The sequence below is a fragment of the Misgurnus anguillicaudatus genome, chromosome 15 (genome assembly GCF_027580225.2).
Source record: "Misgurnus anguillicaudatus chromosome 15, ASM2758022v2, whole genome shotgun sequence".
In the NCBI taxonomy this organism is placed as follows: Eukaryota; Metazoa; Chordata; class Actinopteri; order Cypriniformes; family Cobitidae; genus Misgurnus; species Misgurnus anguillicaudatus.
Window position 1 is genome coordinate 37067488 of NC_073351.2, and position 22228 is coordinate 37089715.

General features: G+C 38.9%; 3 protein-coding genes across 8 annotated transcripts in view; all 3 read left to right on the plus strand.

Annotated features, from left to right (window-relative positions):
- The first annotated feature begins 1101 nt into the window (after window positions 1-1101).
- LOC129419247 (CDC42 small effector protein 2) lies at window positions 1102-5561 on the plus strand. Of its 3 annotated transcripts, none has more exons than XM_055174336.2 (5): window positions 1102-1250; window positions 2113-2343; window positions 2499-2600; window positions 3033-3113; window positions 4997-5561. In XM_055174336.2, exons 2-4 carry the CDS (start codon window positions 2290-2292, stop codon window positions 3105-3107), a joined length of 231 nt encoding a protein of 76 aa, XP_055030311.1. In that variant the 5' UTR covers window positions 1102-1250; window positions 2113-2289; the 3' UTR covers window positions 3108-3113; window positions 4997-5561. The 3 variants fall into 3 exon arrangements, with proteins under 3 accessions (XP_055030311.1, XP_073710026.1, XP_073710025.1); XM_073853925.1 differs by lacking the exon at window positions 1102-1250 and adding an exon at window positions 1277-1316; XM_073853924.1 differs by lacking the exon at window positions 1102-1250 and adding an exon at window positions 1339-1457.
- A 2452-nt stretch (window positions 5562-8013) lies between these two features.
- LOC129419230 (signal peptide peptidase-like 2A) lies at window positions 8014-17515 on the plus strand. Of its 3 annotated transcripts, none has more exons than XM_055174312.2 (17): window positions 8014-8228; window positions 8325-8435; window positions 8609-8791; window positions 8871-8960; window positions 9798-9931; window positions 10123-10274; window positions 10362-10458; window positions 11822-11923; window positions 12841-12922; window positions 13006-13080; window positions 13163-13219; window positions 13305-13361; window positions 13623-13722; window positions 14326-14406; window positions 14502-14662; window positions 15733-15766; window positions 17048-17515. In XM_055174312.2, the coding sequence occupies exons 1-17, from the start codon at window positions 8178-8180 to the stop codon at window positions 17107-17109; spliced, it is 1629 nt and encodes a 542-aa protein (XP_055030287.2). In that variant the 5' UTR covers window positions 8014-8177; the 3' UTR covers window positions 17110-17515. The 3 variants fall into 3 exon arrangements, with proteins under 3 accessions (XP_055030287.2, XP_055030288.2, XP_055030289.2); XM_055174313.2 differs by having other exon boundaries at window positions 8612-8791; XM_055174314.2 differs by lacking the exon at window positions 15733-15766.
- Window positions 17516-20322: 2807 nt separating this feature from the next.
- Window positions 20323-22228, plus strand: part of trpm7 (transient receptor potential cation channel, subfamily M, member 7) — a 28882-nt gene continuing 26976 nt past the window's right edge. The window contains exon 1 of one of the 2 annotated variants that reach the window (XM_073853926.1): window positions 20323-20518. In XM_073853926.1, the coding sequence (XP_073710027.1) occupies window positions 20516-20518 (3 nt within the window). In that variant the 5' untranslated portion in view covers window positions 20323-20515. The remainder of the gene's footprint in view (window positions 20519-22228) is intronic. The other variant, XM_073853927.1, reaches the window with a different exon arrangement.

The following is a 22228-nucleotide window of genomic DNA, read 5'->3' on the forward strand; positions in this document are numbered from 1 at the left end:
AACAAGAATTATCTTGGCTCAAATCAAACCAAACAAAAAGTATACAATTAAAAGAAGTGCTTTTCGTGTTAAGAGAAAGTTAAATTGTATTTTGTAAAAATAAGTTAGAAAATAAATGTAACTTTTCTAAGTTAAACTCTGTAAGTGTGTTGCGTCATCAAGGGAAAAGTCATGGGTTCGATTCCTCGGGAACACACACTGAAAATTATGATCTTACATGCGCTGTCAAATGCATAAACTTAAGAAAAGTTTTGTATATATTCAATACCATTTTCTACTGTTAATAAATAAACAAATAAATCAATCAGTGTATGAATATAAATCACCTACAATATGTGTATTATATTGTTCGAGAAAGAAAATCTGTTAGGCGATTACAACGGAAACAAACAACTCACACAGCAATGTAAAAAAAGAAAGAAAAACTAAAGCAGTTTTAGTTTGTGTTTCTCGGTTCCGTTGTTTATGGATTCAGTTCCTAAAACGACAGTTTTCATACAAACACCTCGACGTCTCTCCTTCATAATGGATTTAAATCTGTCATTAGCTTTGGATAAAAAGCGTCTGCCAAATGCGTAAATGTCCTTTATATATGTGACGTTATTTTCGTCTGAATTCCATTCACTGACACACTTAAAGCAGAATCACAGTCTGAGGTTCTGGTTCTGTTCACTTATTTAGTCCTTACATGGATTCATTTAATTTAGGTCCACATTCCACACAGTCATTTACTGCACATCTGAGGACACGAGAAGAAGCTAACAAAATATTTAGCGAATTTTAAAAGTCACATTATGTTAATGAATTGCCCAGTTTGTTTAAATCCAAATGAAACTAACGTTACAGATGTGAATTTTAATTAACACTGATTCAAATGTGACGTTTTTTTTCTAATTACTGGTATATTTAGAGGTGACGCTGAGTTTTAAAATATTAAGATGGGAATCATGAGTGTGGTGATGCATTATATCAGTGTCGATCGTCCCCTGCTGGAATAAATATTTAAAACATCCAATATTTGCCTGTTCTTGTTACACCGATATGATTTAGTTGTTTCTATCTTTACGCTAAAGATAACGTATTTACATATATAATCTCCTATATAGATTGTTATGATCGCCCCTGGGAGCGTGCCCATAGTAGTCATCAATTAAAAAACGTCTTTTCCCAGAGGTCATTTCGCGAGGTCCGGCGGAAGTGGGCGGAGCTTCCATCTGCTCTCTGACAGACACTTTCAGGAAGTGCTCGAGGTAAGGCATCACATCTTCCCTTTTATTCAGAAAATTCTTGTAAAAATGAGTTTTCTTGATAACCAGGTACGCGTTATTAGATGATGTTATTTACTTCAGCTGTTGATTTATTCTCTTAGCGGGGATGTGGAAGATTTTCTTCTTATGTTAGCATGCTAGTGCGCGAGATTTCCTTCAGCTGCGCGTCTATATATTCGTTAGATGAATGTAAGTTTAACATATACTTATAAAACATAGCTTTAACACGTAAAAAAAAATCAATTTAATAAGTCTAATCGGTCTAAAGTGGGATACCCTGTCTGTAAATATATGTTAAGAAGATGAATATGGTTTCTTTTCAGTGTAAATGATCTGGATGATTGTTTTAAGAGATGTCAGTAGATTATCAGTACTGCAGTTCATCTTCTTTTTCAGAAGTCTACATAAGGGCCAACATTTGCTTCCTGGAAATAATGCTGAATCCGTTGATTTATTATACACATTTAATGTACTAGTATGTATAACTAGGCCTAGTAAATAATATCCAGAACTGTTAAGAGGGATGAAAACACAGACTTTTTTCTCCTAACATTTTGAGGTGATATTTTTCCTCTGAACCCTTTGTTTCTGTTTTCTGTATACCTCCTCTGTATTTATTTATTGAAGCAGATTTGTGTGTGTGTGTGTGTGTGTGTGTGTGTGTGTATTTGTGTACTTTTTGTGTGTGTGTTTGTGTAAGAAGAACAAAAACACCCTTAAAGTTATGATGTAAATGTGTGTTTGTATCCCAGAGGAAATTGCACACAACATTGCATCGTCGTTGTTGTTGTATTATCACTGTGTGAAAGTGATGTTATTGTGTTACTGTGTGACGATCGTTCAGGGGGATCATCAGTGTCGTCCATCAGCAGCAGCAGCGGACGCATCACTGCGTGCTGTCAGTTGCTGAAATCGATTTCCGGCAGACGCCTGCGGCTGGTGAGCAGGAAGACGAGACGAGTGTAAGACACACAGGAAGAGAGAAAAGAAAGTCAGAGAAGGAAGTCAACGCAGCAGGAACATGACCGAGTTCTGGGTGTGTTTCAGCTGCTGCATCGCCGAGCAGCCGCAGCCTGTGAGTCACAAGCAAACTAGACACGCAGATGTCTTCTGATATGAGGATGATGATGATGAAGGGAGGCTTAACATTAGTGTTTGCATAAAATCACATTGTTGTTCAACCGTGAAATGCTTACAAACCGTCCACCCTTTTTTTTGTGTGTTTTGCAGAAGCGGAGGCGGAGAATAGATCGCTCCATGATCGGAGAACCCACAAACTTTGTTCACATGACACATGTGGGTTCAGGGGAAATGGGTTCGGGGCTGTCGGCGGTGAGTGTTGTTATACTTTAGTTCATCTTAACATCATCATCTCAATGAAAGACATTCCCAAAAGTCACAACAGTAATGCATTCAGGCCTTTTACATTTGCGTGTGTTTTAAATTTTACAAGTGTTTTTTACAAAATTTTAAAATATAGAGTGATTTGTTAAAATCAGTTCCAATTAAAATCAATAGATGAAACTTCCTGAGACTCCTTAATCTGTCATGCATGACTACACAAATCACACAGCATTTCCATGACAATGTCAGCTCACTTTACATTCTAGATGTTTTATCAAGGAAACAGATTTGACTAACAAATCTGTTGATGGACAACACACTCACATCTGCCAAAACACTTCAAAACCTAATACATATGCTGCTTTTATTATTTTGGTCTGTTAAAGGGAAATGAATGATGTGGTACTTTGTCTCGGGCAGGTGGACTCAGTGCAAAATCAAATGAAATCTAAAGGAGGTTATGGGAACGGCACAGCGGAGAGCGTACAGGGCTGACGTCAGGTGAAGTCACGGTTACTTTCTCTCTTCCTGTACCTGCTGTGTTTTGGTGAATGATTTAAAGTGCTCGGTCGTCACTTAGGCTGTGTAGAGCTACTGGTAAATGTTGACTTAAAGCCAAATATCTGAGCCCAGTTCAAAATGAAGTACACTTCCATAGTGTATTTAAAGTGCTCTAATTTTCTGCACTAATTTTGTACTTACTAAAGAAGAATTTTTTATATATTATGTCTTTAGATAATCTTAAGAACATCTAAGTGTACTTCTCTGTTCTACTTTGAGACATAATGAATATGAACTAAAATGTGCTAAAACTTTGTTTAAGAACCACTTACAAGTACAGGGTTTCCCGCAGAAAATATGTTTGTTAAGGTGGTAGGGTTGGGCGCGTGGGCGGGACCGGGGGGCGTGGCAATCAAAGGGGCATACGCATCATGATGAAAATGAAAATATTTGTATTAACACTAATTTTGAAGAAACTATGACAGAAAATGAACACATACTAGATTATTAATGAATTAAATGTGGATACCTCTAACGGGAATAGCTGCGTGATGAAGTGAAACTAAAGGGTTAATAAACACAAACTAAAGCAGATGTTGTAGAACGAATGATGATAGATTATTTAAAAACTGATTATTTCCCACTATTAATTACATGATCTTAAAGGAGTGTAACTACTGTTGGAATGATCTTTTGCAGCGATTTTTGTGTGAGCATATCAGTGAACACCCCTGACCACTCGTTGAGTTTCACGTCTTTGCAAATGAAAGTTTAATGCATTTTAGGAAGGATTGTTCCTGTGCACCTATAAACCCATTATAGAGGTGGGAGGTGATACAAGAAACACCCAAAAATTCTCGTGCCAGCATCATATGTCGAAATTTCAGTCCAAACCGTTCTATTTCATCATAAACAATCTGAAAACAGGGCTTTAAGTGTAAAATACCTAAACTGTCCTTTAAAGGAATAATCATTTACTCACCCTCATGTTGTTACAAACCTGTTTAAATGTTTGTAACCAAACCGTTCATGGACCCCATTCACCTCCATAGTAGGAAAAATGAATACTATGAAAGTAACTGATTTGTAAATGTAAATGGTTTGTAACAACATGAGAGTGAGTAAATGATGACAGAATTTGCATTTTTGGGTAGAGTGGTTAAAACCAGACCATTCTCAGTACTAACTGAGTTATGATCTGGCAAAGCTTCATAGACAAATCATTTCCAAAGAGGCGTCACCAACGGACGTCTCTCAAATGCCTCTGTGTCCAATTGGGTAGATCTAAAACTAATCACAGTCAGATCCAGTCGGTAAGACAGCGATAACATCTTTTTTTTAGATATGAAGGCTTCGAGCCCCAACGTTTCTGATTGGTGCCGCGATTTCTCGGCATTAGAAATTGGCTTAAATGGCCTCTTTGCCAGACTACTTGCAGAGCAAATCTAAATTTGCCGGAAGTTGTCTGTGTTTTCCCAGGCTAATTTTGGGTGAACTATCCCTTTAAAAGTGCATTTTAGTTCATATTCAAGGTGTCTCAAAGTAGCACAAATAAGTACACTTAAATAATCTTCACTTTTTGTATATTAAGTACAAATTAAGTGCACGAAAATGGAGCACTTTGGGTACACTATGGAAGTGTAGTTTATTTTCATATGGGAGGGGTGGGGCTTTTTCATTTTTATTAAATGTTTTGTTTAATTTGATTGAACGGGATGCCGGTCTTATAAGGATCATTCACTCTTTTAATAGATTTGCCATGAATGAAATATTCCTTTGCTTTATAGATTTGCGTTTATGTCATATTATTATGAAGAGATTCAACTTGTAGTAAGTGTTGTAGATGAAAGCATCTTCTGATATTGGTGTTGTTTTCTGTCCAGTAACCCGTTTAGGAGCATCTGAAGCACATCACAGACACTGGAGGTCAGAGGTCACTGCATTGGCGTCTGGACGATTGTAGATATTTTTTGTAATGAAAGCACTGCTATTCTTTTACTGCTGTGTTCATTCGTCTGTACAATAAGATCTTTAACGGTAGAGATTATTCATCAGATTGGCTAATTGTCTTATACATGATTGTTTGTGTAAGGGATCAATTCTGATGATATATTTTCCATGAATCTGTATTTATTTCATGGTTTAATGGTGGCTGGGCCACACAACATCTCACACAAATTCAGATTCCCCAAATGCTTTAGAGCTGTTCTTAGATCTGTCAAAATGGCTTTTTGTTATGTTTTGAATTTTTCAAATATTCCCTGGGTCATGGAATATTCTTTTTTTATCTTTTAAATGTGCTATTTTCGCTGTAAACTTGAAATGTGCAGTTCACTGTAATATTTGTGTGATGCTCGTGTAATGTGATGCATTGACAGGAAGTATTTTTGTACAAATCATGTTCATTTTCATTCTGATGCCTGAATAAAATAACAACCTCACAACCTTGTTTATTTCAAAGTGTTTATGTCTCCTTGTTTTCTGGTTACACACATACAGAATCATTTTTATTTGTTTAGGATATTTCTAGTGTGTTTTTCTCATTACATGTATCTCACTCACTTGGCTTTTCTTTGTAAGGCTACAAATCTGAATTAGAAATGTTTCTCTTCAGGTTCATACGTCCAGCATTACTTTAAGTGTAGTTAGTTGTTTGCAAAAGTATTCAGGCCCCTGACCTCTTGTCACTGTGATTGCAATTCTTTGTTTAAACTCTGAAACTCAAAGGGGTGGTTTCCCGGACAGGGATTAGCTTAAGCCAGGACTAGGCCTTAGTTTTAAAAGGAAATATAACTAGTTTTAACAAACATGCCTTACTAAAAACATAACTTGTGTGCATTTTGAGGCAAAACAAAGGGCACTCATCCAAAGTGAATGATTGTGAGGTGGCATTGTTTTTTAGCATCATGCTGTGGGGATTCTTCTCATCCTGTCATTTTTTTAGAATTGATTAAAGAAAGAATGAATGGAGCAAAATCTAGAGAAATACTACAAGAGAAGTCTACAAGAGTCTGCTATAAATCTGACGTTTGAAATGTTTCTTTCAGCATGACAATAAGACTAAAGCAAGACCGGAGTGGCTCAGGAATAAAAAGATAAATGTCATACGGTGGGCCAGTCAAAGTCTTCACTATTTAAAAATTGCAGTCCACAAGCGTCATCCAACTAACCTGAACAATCTGGAAAAACTATTCATGATTTGTGTGAGGGTTAGGGAGGGATGTCAAAAGTATACATTAATATTATGCTGTTTGTAGAGTATATAGTTTGTGTGTTTGTATGTTTTTGGTGTGTATGTTTATGTGTGTCTCTGTGTTTATGCGTGTGTCTGTGCCTGACTGTGTGTTTTGTATGTTTATATTTGTGTAATTTTGTCAGAGGTAGACACTACTTGAGTACTTTGAGTAAATTTTCCAAGCATCTGTGCTTTATCAGAGTTTTTGTCTTGGGAAAAAAATTACTTTAATTTACTAAAAAATGTTCACTACATTGAATCATACTGTGTATTCGTTTTATATTGCATATTAAAGTTGTGTAAAAAATTGTGTACTTCTAAAAGTACAAAAGTAAGTTTTACCGGTACTTAAGTAAAAAAAATCCTAGATGTTTAATGTACTTAAATATTAAACATAAACCAAAAACTTGAAATGTAGTGGAGTAAAAATTATGATAATATGCTTTGGAATGTATGTTTTCAAAAGAAAAACACTAATAAAATATGAATTTACTTTTATGTAGAAAGTAGTGTCCGCCTCTGAATTTTGTGTTTGTGTCAGCTATTGTGTGAGTTTTGTGAGACAGATAGAGATTGTGATGAGTTGACAATCATTTTATTTATATAGTGCTTTTCACAATTGTTAAGTGTTGCAAAGCAGCTTTACATGACAAGATGTAGGGAAGAACACAGAAAATCAATAAATAATATAAGAAGTAGAATATTGCGGCTAACCGTACAAGCGAGCGTATTAATAATGTAACATATACAGTAAAGTGCGTTAAGCCAAAGTTGATTGACTCTCCCGGGGACGAAAAAAACCCCTAGGAGAAACCAGTTGGAAAAACTCCTAGAAGGACAAAAAACCCTTGGGAGAAATTAATATATATTTATATATATAAACACAGTAGGGATAGGAAGCGGGTAAGTGGATTAAACTGGTTCAGCCGGTGGCCGTTGGATGTGCATCCGCTGGGCATCAGTAGATCAGTGGTGTGATGACCTTCACAGCAACAGGAACTGGGTCTGTTTGTCTCATGTCCTCGGGGTCAAGGACAAGACAGGGAGAGAAAAACAGAATTCTATTAGCGTAGGGGCCGTTCGCATGTAATTTGAAAATAAACATTCAGCATAAACATTAAGGGGCGGTTACCCGGACAGGGATTAGCTTAATCCAGGACTAGGCCTTATAGTTAATTAGGAAATCTAACTAGTTTTAACAAATATGCCTTACTAAAAACATTACCTGTGTGCATTTTGAGGTAAAACAAAGGGCACTGATGTATTTTAAGATATGTGAGTCCAAGTTGTTTTCAGTTTGGACAGCTCTTACATTTATTTTAGTCTAGGACTAGTCTAATCCCTGTCCGGGAAACCGCCCCTATATGAATGTAAGTCTATGGGACGGTTTAGGAGAAAGTCCGATCCCTTAGAAATGACCAAGCTCACTTCCTCAGAGCAGACCAAAGGTCGTCTGTGCAAACAGTTTGGTGGCTTTAGCTTAAAAGCTCTAAGAGGACTTAGAGTAAAAACACTTAGTCTCAGAAGAAGACAGAAGAATAAGAAGTTTAAGTACCACAACAGTATGTTGGTCTTTTTCAACCAAACATCAATTTGTTGAGATGAGATAGGAGTTGAAACGCACTGCGCATGCTCAATGGTAAGAAGCGCGTGACGAGTCTGTGCCACGTGACCATACACCAGAAAGCGGAAGTGAAATCTGTAAGCGTCACTGTAAACATGAGAAAAGCAAAACGCGCACAGTAACATCGCGTTTTATTTTATTTCCAGTAAGGAAACGGAAGACTTTTGTCGCCTCCTGTCATCGTTTTGAGGCGGGTGTGACAGTAATGGCAGGATTTCTGTTGATAGTTCTGCCGCTGATGTTGTGTTACTCTCAGGTAACTTAAAAAGTGAAAGTGTTTCTATGTAACTCTGAATCGACACGAATCTTCTTTAATGACGATGACGTTTGTGTGTTTTTATTTGTGATAAAGGTCTGTGGTCAGGAGGGGATTTTACACGTGTCTAATGGATCTACAGTAAGAGAATATTGTCTGGTGTTTAACTCTTCCTGGAGTAACATCTCAAAAACACTCAGTCAAGCTGTGAGTATTCATAACATTACACCAAACTAACAGAGAATCAAACATAACCATAATTCAATAAACAGACTCAAGCTGTCTTTTTGAGCCAATCACTGCCCTGGCAAACCTTGTGCGTGTGTGTGTGTGCGTGTGCGTGTGTGTGTGTGCGTGTGCGTGTGTGTGTGTGTATACAGCAGTCATTGCGGTTCATGAACCTGACGTCCAGTTTCCTGTGTGATGGTGCTCACCTGGATCCAGGTTCTCTGAAGGGTGGAGCTGTAGGGGTCATGCGAGGTCTCTGTGAATTCAGTCAGAAAGCGCAGGTCGCTCAGAATTTTGGTGCATCTGCGCTTCTGATCGCCAGTAATAGCAGTTTGGTAAGAGTTTACTCTGATCTGTTTACCACAAACATCTGTGTGTGACTCCTTATCGTAAGCTGGTGAATGTTTTTACTAGGTGACGCCCGCAGCAAATGACACAGAGTACAGTAAAGTGAAGATTCCTCTAGCACTGGTGAGGTATCGAGATCTGCTGGATGCCATGCAGGTAAATGTGACGGCCATTAATGTGATGTTAACACACGTGCACAGACACATAAACCTCATTCACACCACACTTTGGTCTCAAAAACTTTCTGTAAATTCACCGTCCCGTAAATGTCCTGGGATCGCTCCCGTAAAGAGGACATAAAGTAGTAACATTGCCGTAACATTCACAGAAAGGATTCCGTGTAAACAAGAGGCAGAAACGATGCCGTAAGGTGCGTGCAATAGTGAGGATGTGTGTGTCATCGCAACATGCAGTTATGGTTCAGCTCTTTGACACAGGGATTTAAACGCAGATCAACATTCACGACGAGAAATGTCAGCAAACTGTACTGAAGCAGAGATCAGGGAGCTCATCACTATCAGCGCTATAGCTGAGATCATTCAACATCATGACAGAACTGAGCATCACGACACGCGCTCCTCACGATCTTATCATAAACTACAATGCACATGAAAGAGAAATGACAGATAATTAGCAAACTTCAGACGCTTTGGAAAATTAAGTGACGTATCTTTACAGGATGTGTGGATAAATCGCATGATGGAGATTACTACTCCGTTAGCTTTTAGCTATAAAGCATGCTGGAAAAGACGAATCATTTCCTATGAGGTCACAGAGTTGTAATTACGACCATTACCCGTAATTCTCGGTGGCAGTTGAATGATGGGCTACAGCGCCAATTACACGCACCTCATAGACATCCTTATACTCTTCCTATTGTTGCATTGGAATTACAAAAGCTTCCTGTTTGTGTCATAAGGTGAAAAACCGAGAAATGAAAAGAGGTCACGCTGTAATTGAACAAATGTGTTGATGGTGAATCTTTGCTCTCAGGTGTTTCCTGATGGAATGGACGTGAGATTATACGCTCCACCTGCACCGCGGTTTGACGTCAGCATCGTCCTTCTCTTAATGATCGCCGTCTTTACGGTGGCCGTCGGGGGGTTCTGGAGCGGAGCGGCAGAAAAGTCAGTGTGACATCACAGGTCAAAGGTTGTGTCATTTACTCAACCTCATGTCATTTTGAAGTCCTTGAGGAACACACAGGATGTTCATTTGGGTTCTGAATGATCTGAGGGTGATTAAACCATGACCAGATTTCATCCGTGTTATTCTGCACAATACACTTTAATCTGCGCGCGTGTGTGTGTGTGCGCAGGTGTAAGCAGACGGCAGGCTCCCCTGCAGACGGCTGTGACGGGCAGACAGACGGCAACGAGCTCGCTCTCTACTCACCTCTGAAGGTTCTGTTGTTTGTGGCTATGATGTGCGTGATGTTGGTTCTGATGTATTTCTTCTACGTTTGGCTCGGTGAGTCTTTGAGCACCACTGATGTATTAACTAAGATGTTCAGTAACTGAGTAAAGTGACTGTGATGGGTTATTTTTATCCCGTTAGTTTATGTGATAATCGTCATCTTCTGCCTGGCGTCGGCGACGGCTCTCTTTAACTGTCTGGATTCACTGATGACGGCTGTTGGATGTGGAACGCTCAGGTAAACATTTACAGTTCTCATGGCCATCCATTGACTTCTGTTGGTAAATTTATGGTGGTATAAAGCATTAGTGCTGCTGTATGTAGATGCACACTTTTTTATAAAGAACTCGCCCTCTGAAGACGAATGTAAAAGTGAACTCCCTTCAGGACAAAGATGTGTTGTGGTATCAGACAGCGTTCTCAGGCTTGATGTCTCATAATAGGAAATTACACAAAATCACAAGATTCTCAAAAATGAGACGCATACACACTTGAGTGTCATATTAGATGGGTTTCCATCACACTGATTTTATGTGCATTTTGAAGTTTCACATAAGAAACAAGTGTTGAAAATCCCTTAATTTGCAAAAAGTTTTTATGCTCGCTTAAGGTGGTTTTATTTGAAAAAGAGTGAATGCGAATAATGGAAGATGAAACGCATTTGGTGTATTAATTCTGACGTAGCGAACATTAAACCCACGTGACTGATGGTCTAGCTGTATCAGCTGTTGTTTTCTTTATCATAAATAAGGCTCGACGTCGTTGTAATGCCCTTGCTGTTAGTGCCTACATCAAAAACTCTGCATTCCTTCTTCTGTGCACAGCATTCAGTTTGACAATGACAAGCTGCACTGCTAGTAAATGTATAACTTACCCAATCGTTACTAAATGCAGTCCTGTCTCAATTTTCTACGCGTGCCTTGTTTTATTTACTGTTGATTAATACCAGCGTCATCACTCAAACAACTTAATGGAAAGGCACCTAATTCACATTTGTGTTTTTCTTTTTCTTGATGTTTGAATATGTAAACGCAGCTATTGTTTGAGTTTTGGATATAGTGAGTGTCTTATGTAGTGAGCTTGGGTTTTGTGTTATTCTGTTTAATTCACAGCCACTTACAAACTGCAATAACAATAGCAACAGGACTACCTCCATTTTATTTTTTTCTTTCATTTTAGTTTTATTAATTTTGCATTTAATTTTGACTGTATATCTTCTGCAAAAGTATTTCAATAATTAATATCTACTATTCAATATATTGCCCAGCTCTATGTGATGCCTCACATTATTCAGAGTTATCCGGTGCTGGTTTTTCGGACAGGGTTCGGATTACAAGGACTAGACTTTAGTTAAATTAGGACATTTACTGTAAGTAGTGTTTACAGACACACCTTACAATATAAACATTACTGTTGTGCGTATTGAGATGAAACCACGGCACTATCAAGCTGCGTTACAGTCTGGGACTCGACATAGAAACCACCCCATAGAGTTGATCCAAATAATCTTAAATATATTAGACTTTTTTTTAGCACAGGAAGTGTGTTTAAGACCTTTAACTCCAGCTGTGACTTAATCTTTATTGTGTTTTGTGTATCAGTTTGTCCTGCAGAGAGAAAACTGTGTCTGTAAGGTCACTGCTGCTCGCTGCTGTCTGTATTACATTGGCTGTGATCTGGGGAGTTTACCGCAATGATGACAGGTCTCATTCACGTCACACACACACATTTACATCTTTAAGTATTTAGCCGATGCTTTTATGCAAATTATTTCAAAAATGAGGAAATGGAGTCAATCATCTTATGCCACCTTTTGAGTTTCAAATTTATTCCAGAATGTTGAGAATATCATGCACACTCTTGTTCCTTTTTATTATTAATAAAGCCCATAAGTCATTTCCACACATCTCATTTGCTCTCTACAGATAAATATATTTGAAAATGGTTTTGATTTGTGTCACCCAAAACATTTTATTGCACAAAACATTCAACATGGTGGTTTGTATCATAGACGTGTATAAGTAGATGTGATATTCAACCGCTCCATATATGTAGACGCATCCGCCATTTTACAACGGTCCTAATGCATATGTATCTCCACCCTTTTCACTGTTTAGCCTTTGGTAGATTAGTTGTGAATATTATACTAACTCGGTATTACACAATTTTAAAATACAGTAACTTTTTAATGTGATGTTGGTAACGCTTTCCTGTCTTGCTGTATTGTGTAAGCAGTTCAAATATTTGGGTCTACATGTAACATTTAATATACAGTAGTACGGTTGCTCTCGGCTTGGCAAGGTTGCCAGATTAATGTAAAATCAAATCTATTCTAATGACCTTTTCCCACATACCAAAACTTTACTTTCATAAAGAAAAGAAAATATTTTAATATTTGCAGCCGGTGAACAAAATCCTTCCACATTTAATCCACAAGAAAAACATTATCAACAGGTTTTAATAATCAGAAACTACCAACTTGGCAACACTGGGATTCATAGCGCCTAGGACCGTTCCAATATGGCGGACGACTTTCATGTAACGCCCATGACGTATCTGTATGGTGTAGACACAGGACATCTTAAGATAATATCTGCTGCTCATTGTTATCTTTCTGCAGGTGGATCTGGATTCTTCAGGATCTGTTGGGTGTGGCTTTCTGTCTCAACTTCCTGAAAACGATCACCCTCTCAAACTTTAAGGTGATGCATGTTTTCATTCATGGATGCAGTGACGCAATGCAGCGGTTTGTGGTTTGATGTACACGTGTTTGTGTTTTCTGTAGATCTGTGTGATTCTGCTAAGTTTGCTGCTCCTCTACGATGTCTTTTTTGTCTTCATTACACCTTTCCTGACACCTGTGAGTATCTCACCCAACACATTCATTCACTCCTGAGCGTCTGGATTATGTTAAAATGTGTAATTTCTGTTTTTTTTTTCAGAATGGAGAGAGCATTATGGTGCAGGTGGCTCTGGGTCCAGGAGCAAGAGGAGGAAAGGTGAGCATCTTTATATCATGTGATCTCTGTGTTTTTGGATGTGCTATAATAAGTGATTGATCATATCTTTTGGTTCTGCTTCTAGGGTGACGGTAGAGGGGTTGAGGTTCCTGCTGACCCGTACTCGTCATCCTATGAGAAAGTAAGTAGCACAATATGTGCTTAACAAATATTGCTGATATTTTCCTCACTACCATATAAAGTAAAGCTGCTTTGAAATGGGAAGTGTGACAGTATGCTAATCTGATCAAAGTCTGCTTCATGTTCTCCAGTGACATCATTTAAACTGTTTATGTTGGCCATTTTTTTAAGCAGGGCATTAATGTGACTAGATTTATGAAGTGAAGATCAGACATTTACATGTGTGAGTGACTTTTAACCCGTGTGTGTGTGTGTTTTCCAGCTGCCGGTGGTAATGCGTATCCCACAGTTCTTTGCTTTGGCTCAGAATCTCTGTATGCCTCAGTTTTCCATATTGGGCTATGGTGACATCATTGTACCAGGTAAGCCGGCTCTCCGCACATTCCCAGACCTAAAGTACACCTGGTGACCCGACTCGAATCAAAATATTTACATAAAATGCTCAGCTATTATTATTTTATCAGTCGGTGTAAAGCCAGAATTTAAAGAGGACATTTCACAAGACTTTTTTAAGAAGTAAAATAAATCTTTGGTGTCCCCAGAGTACATATGTGAAGTTTTAGTTCAAAATACCCCACAGATCATTTATTATAACATGTTTAAATTGACACTTTGTAGGTGTGAGCAGAAATATGTAATTTATGGGTGTGTCATTTAAAATGCAAATGAGCTGATCTCTGTACTAAATGTCAGTGCTGTGGTTGGATAGTGCAGATTAAGGGGCGGTATTATTGTAATAATATCCCCTTCTGACATCACAAGGGGAGCCAAATTAGCTATTTTTCACACGCTTCTAGAGAATGGTTTACCAAAACTAAGTTACTGGGTTGATCTTTTTCACATTTTCTAGGTTGATAGAAGCACTGGAGACCCAATTATAGCACTTAAACATGGATAAAAGTCTGATTGTCATGATATGTCTCCTTTAATAGTTTGTGTATGTAAAGTGTTGTCTTGTGCCGCAGGACTGCTGGTTGCATACTGCCACAGGTTTGATGTGTGGATGAACAACTCCAACAAAATCTACTTCATCTCCTGCGCTATCGGTACGAGTATACACATCTCATCATACTGTAGATAGATGTAGTACCTGGATCTGTACTGTGTGTCACTGCATCATGTTTGTTTTGTTTGTGTGTAGCGTACTGTGTGGGTCTCGTATTGACCTTTGCTGTGATGTTGGCATCTCGGATGGGTCAGCCAGCGTTGCTGTATTTGGTTCCCTGTACTCTTCTCACCAGCTTCATCCTCGCTTGCGCCAGGAAAGAGTTGAGGCAGTTCTGGTCTGGCACCCCCTACCAAGTGAGTTTTTGGTTTATACCGTTTCATTTCTTACGCTTATGTAAATAATGGATTTGAAACAACCCAGCCTGCCTCTGTTTGTTCAGAAGATAACAGACAGCTGGAACAGTAAATAACTGTGTAATGTTTTGCCATCAAAATGGTTTCTGAGAAAATTAGTTCTAATATTGCTGGTTTACTCCACTTTCAAAACAATCCAGATAATTTACAGATAATGTCATCCAAGATGTTTATGTCTTTCTTGGTTCAGTCAGGAAGAAATTCTCCATATAGTGGACTTTAGTGGACCTCAACACTTTACAGTGTTTACAGTGTTTTCAAGACAGTTTAAAGGTCCCTAAAGGATTCCGGCCGAGGCATGGGGGTCTTATCTAGCAAACCCATCCTCATTTTCACCCCAAAATAAATAAATATGACGTATGTGAAACTACCGCTCCAGTGTGGAGAAAGAGGAGCGTTCAGTTGTTGTTGTTGTTGTTGTTTGTGAAATGATACTAATTAATGTCTTTGTGTCAGTTTATTGTTTAAAATGATCCACAAGTGTGCATTTCACAGATGTAACGTCACGTGTGACCTTTTGATGTGATTGCGTGGTGCGTAGGGTCACGCTGGCGCGACACATGGCTGGTGCAAGATGAGAAGTTGTGGTTTAAAAGTTTTGGTTTTTTTGCAAAAAAGAGGATGGTTTGGCTAGATTTAAGACCCTTATGCCTCGGTTGGGATCGTCTTTGAAACTGTAAGCTGTTGAGGTCCACTAAATTCCACTATATGGAGAAAAATCCTGGAATGTTTTCATAAAAAAAGCTTAATTTCTTGTGGATTGAACGGAGAAAAGACATAAACATCTTGGATGACATGGGGGTGAGTGAATTATTGGGATTTTTTTTTTTGAAAGTGGAGTTATCCTTTAATGACAGACAGACATTTAAAAGGTGATCGTTTACAATGTTTCAGCATTCGCAATTGCAAGTGTCTGTGTGTGAGAGATGTTATCAGACTAAGGTACAAAAATATACGTCTTTGTTTATGATGAATTATAAGAATTGGGATGTAACTTGGTTCTCCGTTAGGTTCTGGATGAGTCCAGGAGGCCCTTACTCTCAGGTTTGAGCTCTTGTTTTAGTCCATCCATCTTCATCATGTCTGCTCGGTGCTGCCCCCTGTCTGCTGGGTGTTGTGTCTGTCTTTTCTCAGTAGATATATAACTGCATACTGGAGCTCTCTAAATGGGGACATGGAGTGAGAAAGTGGGCGAAGGGTTAATCAGAGAGTCTCCTGCTCCCATTTGGAGATCTCCATGTTGCAGTTAAACCCCTCGCTGTTGTGCCTCCTGTCCTGCAGTATACATGACCACCACAAGGTGGTAAGAGAGTATGCAGTCTTGTGTGTGTGTTTGCGTGTGTCTGTCTATAGCTCTGTCCCAAATGGCGCACTTCATGTGGACTTTCAATCTTGTGGCCTTAAATTGCACGTGCTCGCTTAGTCTACGAGTCCGTAGGGTGTCCCATGTGTCATTTTTACGCTTTGAAGTGTGCATTAGTCTCCCACAGTTCAGCAGGCTTTGCACACTTTACCAACCCAGAAGTCCTTGCGAAAGAGCAATCAGACGACGGAAGGGAGGAGTTCACATTGACGGGTGACTTCTCTTCCTATTTCCGGTGTGACGCTCGAGTCTGTCACAAAATACGACTCCGGTGCACCCACGTGCAGGAGTGTGCATTTTTGGAACAGGGCCTATGTCTAAGTGTGCATCTGAGTGTGTGTCTGTGAGTGTGTCTGAGTGTGTGTGCCTGACTGTCTGTGTCTGCGTGTGTGTCTGCGTGCGTGCGTGTGTGTGTGTGTGTGTGTGTGTGTGCGTGCGTGCGTGCGTGCGTGTGTGTCTGCGTGTCTGCGTGCGTGTGTGCGTGCGTGCGTGCGTGCGTGCGTGTGCGCGTGCGCGTGTGCGTGTGCATGTGCGTGTGCGTGCGTGCCTGTCTGTGTCTATCTATGTCTGAGTGTGCGTGTCTGTCTGTGCGTGTTTGTTTGTGTCTGTCTGTGTGTGTTTGCGTGTGTCTGTCTATGTCTGAGTGTGCATCTGTGTGTGTCTGTGCGTGTGTATGCGTTTGCGTGTGTGTGCCTCTGCATGTTTGCTTGTGCCTGTGTGTGTCTGTCTGTGTCTGAGTGTGCGTGCCTGTCTGTGCATGTGTGTGTCTGTGCGTGTTTGCATGTGTCTGTGTTTGTGTGTGTCTGTGTGTGTTGCTTCTCTGTATTTTCAGCACGTTTATTAGATCAGTCTGATATTTCACCTGCACATCTTCTATCCTTAACACACACACATGACATGTATCAGTGATGGACTGTAAGAGATGTTTTGTGAGTAATGTCCGTCTCTGTTTGTCTGTTTAGGTGGGGATGTAGATCATGCCAGCGGAGCCTCTACGAACACACAACAGAAGGGAATCTGTTAATGTTTATGAACGGCATTACTGTAAAATACACTGGGACAATGTCCACGCATTTAACTAAACCTTTAAACTGACTGAGAAGAAATTCATTTTTATGGGGCCTTAAATCACCAGATCAACCCGCAGTTTCTTTCTCTTTTTTACATGATTTTATATTGTAATGTTTGAAATACTTCATATTATATAATCAAGGGTGTTGATTTGGGTAGGGACGCTAGGGACATGCTGTCCCTACCAATTTTCATGGCACACTGAATTGTCCTTAGCAATACTTTCAATCAAACAATTGATCTTTATTTATAACAACTGATGTGTGTCTATTTCTTGTGTTTTTTTAATTATTGCTTATTTTGTTTAACATGAATATATTCAGGAATCACTAAATGAGATTAAAATTCTTTTACAATCATGTTCTGTAAAAATATTTGTGGTCAGGTTTGGACTGGGACATATCTGGCATTTTGGCCCAGATCGGCCCACTACATAGGATTAAAAATGGCAGCCATCTTTGTGCGACTTTGACTATTTATACCAACTCAAAGCCATATAATAATTAAGTATAAAAGCTGACACATGACATTAGAATAATATAATGCAAGACAAGCACTATAAAAGGTTTTTAAAAAATCTGCTAATTGTCTTGGTCAGTGTGCACAATGTATAAACGAACCATTCTGAGCACTACTGAGATCTGATCAATGTTCAAATGTAGAAGAGCCTTGAGTGTGATTACAACATGTGCAGAATGGGTACGTTCATACTTTAATCACTTTTTCTCTGAACACATTTTACTAATTAACTGCCATTCATTTGTGTACATATTTTTCCTTTCATCCTATTTTTGTGACCCAGCTGTCCTAAATCAGGATTTCTTGTCTAATGATCGTGATCACACATTTTCCTATTTCTATAGCATGGCGTCTTTCTCTTGGAAAATTAATAATGAATTTTCCAGTGTGTCTTAAACCTTTTTTTTGGCCAATTTTACCTGTAAAATCTTAACTTTTTTGAAAAATGCATTGCACCATGACCCCACCTTGCAGCACAATCAATGAATTAAAGGGGACATATAGTTTGTCCATGTTTAAATGCTATAAGTAGGTCCCCAGTGCTTCTATCAACCTAGAAAATGGGACAAAGATCAACCCAGTAACTTAGTTTTGGTAAACCATTCTCTACAAGCACTTGAAAAAATAGATCATTGAAATTTGACTCCCTTTGTGATGTCAGAAAGAAATCTTATTACCGCCCCTTAATCTGCACTATCCAACCACAGCACTGACATTTAGTGCAGAGATCAGCTCATTTGCATTTTAAAGGACACACACAAAACCAGCACATTTTTGCTCAAACCTACAGAGGCAATTTTAACATCCTACAATAAATTATCTATATGGTACTTTGAACTAGAACAACAAATATGTACTCTGGGGACCCCAAAGAGTTATAAAGATAGCGTCTGTGATGTGTGATGTATGAGTGTTATGGGTTGGTCAGACAAAAATAGTATGAGATGTATCGGCCCAAAGTCCGGTAGATGGACAGTCCGGTACACAAACGGTTAACGGATCTTGTTCACTGCAATTAATCCCACATCCGCATCACTAATATGATTGGCTTTGCCTTTCTTAACTCCCGCCTCTCTAACCTACTTTTCTTTATGATTGGTTTTGTCTTTACTCGTTAAACATGTGATGCTGGTGTGTTCGTTTATAAGAAAGCTCAGCCTGAAGAAGACGCTATGATGTGAATGATAAGACAGACAGGCTACAGGTAAGTGAATGAGGAAGAAAATATTCTTATAGTAACAGACAGTTTTATGCACAAAATCCTCCTTTCACATGGAGGGAACTACAGGTTCACACTACAGGTTGTTTCATATAATGATTTAGGGACGGTGTTTTCCATGGCCATTCCATATTAACCTGAAGAGTTGCAAACACTAAACTCTGTCTGTATTTAGTTTAAGAAATAAAGAAAGTACAAATATTAAAATAAATAAGTATATTGTGTTATATTTTTTCTGTTGAAAATCTGATGGCTCAGTATTTAACTTTCACTGGCATCACAGAAAAAGGTCAAAAATAAAATACAAATAAAATAGGCCTATTCTATATTTGTTGTTTTTGACATGTATTTACGTCCCCAACGATATCAAAATGACGCCCTTGTATATAATTAAAAACCTCAACTCTTTTCCTCTGTAATGCACATATAATTGTTATAAATGAGAACTAAACTGAGTATTCCTTTAAATAAACAACTGATGATGATTTTTTGTGAGACTGTAGTCTGTTTCAGACAGTAAATGAGATGTGTACTATATAGTGTCAGTATGAGTACACACATAACAAACAACATCACAACGCAACAATGCCATACTTTATTACAGTTATCATACTAACTGGTAACTTGTGGTATTTGTCACCTTTCTTATCAAAAACTTATTTATACATCATCTCCTGCACGCCTATATCACTGAAGAGATTAACTGAACACTGAAGTTATCTCACACAAAAATACTAAATTATTAACTGCTATAAACTGTAGTAAGATTCCAAGATAATGTGTTTAAACCTTACCATAGTAAATATTATACATTAAATGAAACTGTACAAAGGTATACAACATTTTTATATTAAAGTATTACAACAATGAAAAAAAGGACAATGTGAAGGGTACATATGGGACTTTTAACGATGGATAAAGCGCAGGTATTTTAGAAGATTAAAGCTTTGATGTATAGTCAGATTTCTTTTTCAAAAAGAATAAATAAAGGTATAAATATAAAACAGTTAAAGATTAATTATATAATACTCATTTCTCTTCTTTTGTTTGTGATATAGAAACCCAACAATACATCCTTCAAACAACAAAGAAAAATTCAACAGTGTGTTATTATTAATATATTTACAGAAATCAATCCAAAATAATTGTGTATAGTCACATTTCCAAAAAATATGAAGTGCTGTTTCACAAAAAGAGCAGCTTGTATCTATATCTACTTTAAGTCATTGTAAGTAAACTGTGGCTGGGTAAAACCTATTCCCTCACCTTGTTAGTTAATAAATATTTAACGCGCAGTGTCGATACTTTACTACAGTTTACTAAAGTAAATAGTAAAATATACTACACAACTCATAGCCTACATGTGGGTTAATAGACGCGCCGCGGGCGGCTCCGCCCCTCTCATGTGATGTGACATGACGCAGCGGGGGGGCGGGCTTGAGTTGACTCCGTCACGCCGCGTCAGTCTGGAGTCGCACAATTATGAAAAATCCACCTTCCGCTGAAGCCGCAGCGGACGCATACGACTCTCGCCGCCGTCACCGGGCTCCCCTTCCGAGGCTTCCCGAGCAGCACAGCGCCGATCGATGGCTACAAGCTCCGGACCTGAACGCTGAAGATAATGGTACGGCTCGCTCGCGTCGCCTCTTGTTGTTTTGTTCAGGCGCTGCGTGGCAATTTCTGACCAAAACCCCCCGACACTGCGCGCGTTTCAGTGGCGTGTCTCCGCTTGCCGAGGCTTCAGATGGAATGCGCGTCGCGTTGCTGTTTTCCGCCAATGTCCGTGTTGACAAGTGCGCCGCGTTCAGTCGCGGAGCTCCGCCGACCGTAGTTGCGTCGCGTTGAGCGCGTCCGGGGCAACTCGAGGGCTTGTCAGCTCATGCCTCGCGCGCTGCTAGCTTTAGCTGCTCACACTGACGCGCGCGTGCGCCAATCCCGGTACCGGTGAGCCAGCGGTAATAAAGCGAGCGTCCCGACACGACTGACGTCTCACCGATGTCGCGCGCAATAACGATGAGATCCGATCGTAAGGATTGAGTCGTAGGATGAGAGGAACTTTAGCTCGTGCCGCTGCTGTAATTCACTGACATTAAACATCAGCTGTCTACTGGAGACAATAACAGTAAAGATAATAAAGATAACAAATAGTACTGTTCATGATGTTATTAAAGAAATAACTTAGTCAGACGCAATAGTTGACGCATGCGCTACTGTAAAGCGTCATGAGAAAACATCGAGCCGTTAGTTACTGTGAATGATCTTAGTTTAGTTTAGTTTACTGTTCCTGTAGCTCAAGTACGTCAAGCAAAGGTCATGGGTTCGATCCCAGGGAACATCCAATGATAAACTTTACAGATTAAATGCACTGCCAGATTTATAAATGTAAACATGTCGGTTTTCACTTTATACGAAGTATTCAGTTACTTATGACTTTAATGTGTCATTATATGATAGAGTAGTGGTCGACCGAAAGGTGGTTTTAATGGCCAATACCGATATTAAAAAACTTATGAGACCGATATAACACAAATGTAATTACAGTAAATAAGAGACAAACAGAAATAAAAAACATTTCTTATGCTTAACATTTGTAAATAAACCCTTTTAAAGTACTTAAAACATATTTAAAAACATAATTAATGTGGATCTGACATCTCACAGTACTGTTTGAATAAGTGGGTTAAACTAGTGTGGTAATGTGTGTGAATGATGCCAATAAAAATCCAAATATTAGCCGATGTATCGGCCTCTGCAATATATCGGTCTATAGCACGATGTAATTTCTACTTTAATTGGTTCAGTGGCATGATTTGCATGATTATAAAGTAAGACATGAATAACGGGCGTTTTGAAGCTCATGTCAGGTTCTCTCATGATCAGTTTTAGTCGTCTTTGTGTTTGACTGGAAGGACTTGTTGTGGGTCAGGCCCAAATGTTTACTGTCATTGCCTACAGCCAAATTTTCACTCTAGCTGTTTAAGTAACGTTGATGAACGGACACGATGATTTACTTGAACAGCTTTCAAATCTTTTCTCCTCCAAATGAACATTAGAGGATGGTTTTATATCAGGATACGCTCGAGTCTTTAATCAGGGTTTAGTTTAGAGTCTGTCCATCAGTTCATTTATTTATTATTCAAATGTTCATCAGCATAAAGTCTTGATTTTGTTTTCTAGCAATTGATGTTGAGATTAGCCAAAGAAATTTCTCTAAATTCTCTGAATACTTTGAAAGTCACACACGCATGCGCACGCACACACACACACATGCACGCACGCACGCATGTAGGTGAACTGATTGATCTTTTTCCTGGTGAAACTGGTTTAAGGTGAA

What these genes read in the sequence shown, in the direction of transcription:
- LOC129419247 (XM_055174336.2), top strand. Translation starts at nt 2,290, where the DNA reads ATGACCGAGTTCTGGGTGTGTTTCAGCTGCTGCATCGCCGAGCAGCCG. An exon ending in TCGCCGAGCAGCCGCAGCCT is followed by an intron (nt 2,344 to 2,498) that starts GTGAGTCACAAG and finishes TGTGTTTTGCAG; the next exon opens with AAGCGGAGGCGGAGAATAGA. An exon ending in TGGGTTCGGGGCTGTCGGCG is followed by an intron (nt 2,601 to 3,032) that starts GTGAGTGTTGTT and finishes TGTCTCGGGCAG; the next exon opens with GTGGACTCAGTGCAAAATCA.
- LOC129419230 (XM_055174312.2), top strand. Translation starts at nt 8,178, where the DNA reads ATGGCAGGATTTCTGTTGATAGTTCTGCCGCTGATGTTGTGTTACTCT. An exon ending in TCGCCAGTAATAGCAGTTTG is followed by an intron (nt 8,792 to 8,870) that starts GTAAGAGTTTAC and finishes TGTTTTTACTAG; the next exon opens with GTGACGCCCGCAGCAAATGA. An exon ending in TTACACCTTTCCTGACACCT is followed by an intron (nt 13,081 to 13,162) that starts GTGAGTATCTCA and finishes TTTTTTTTTCAG; the next exon opens with AATGGAGAGAGCATTATGGT.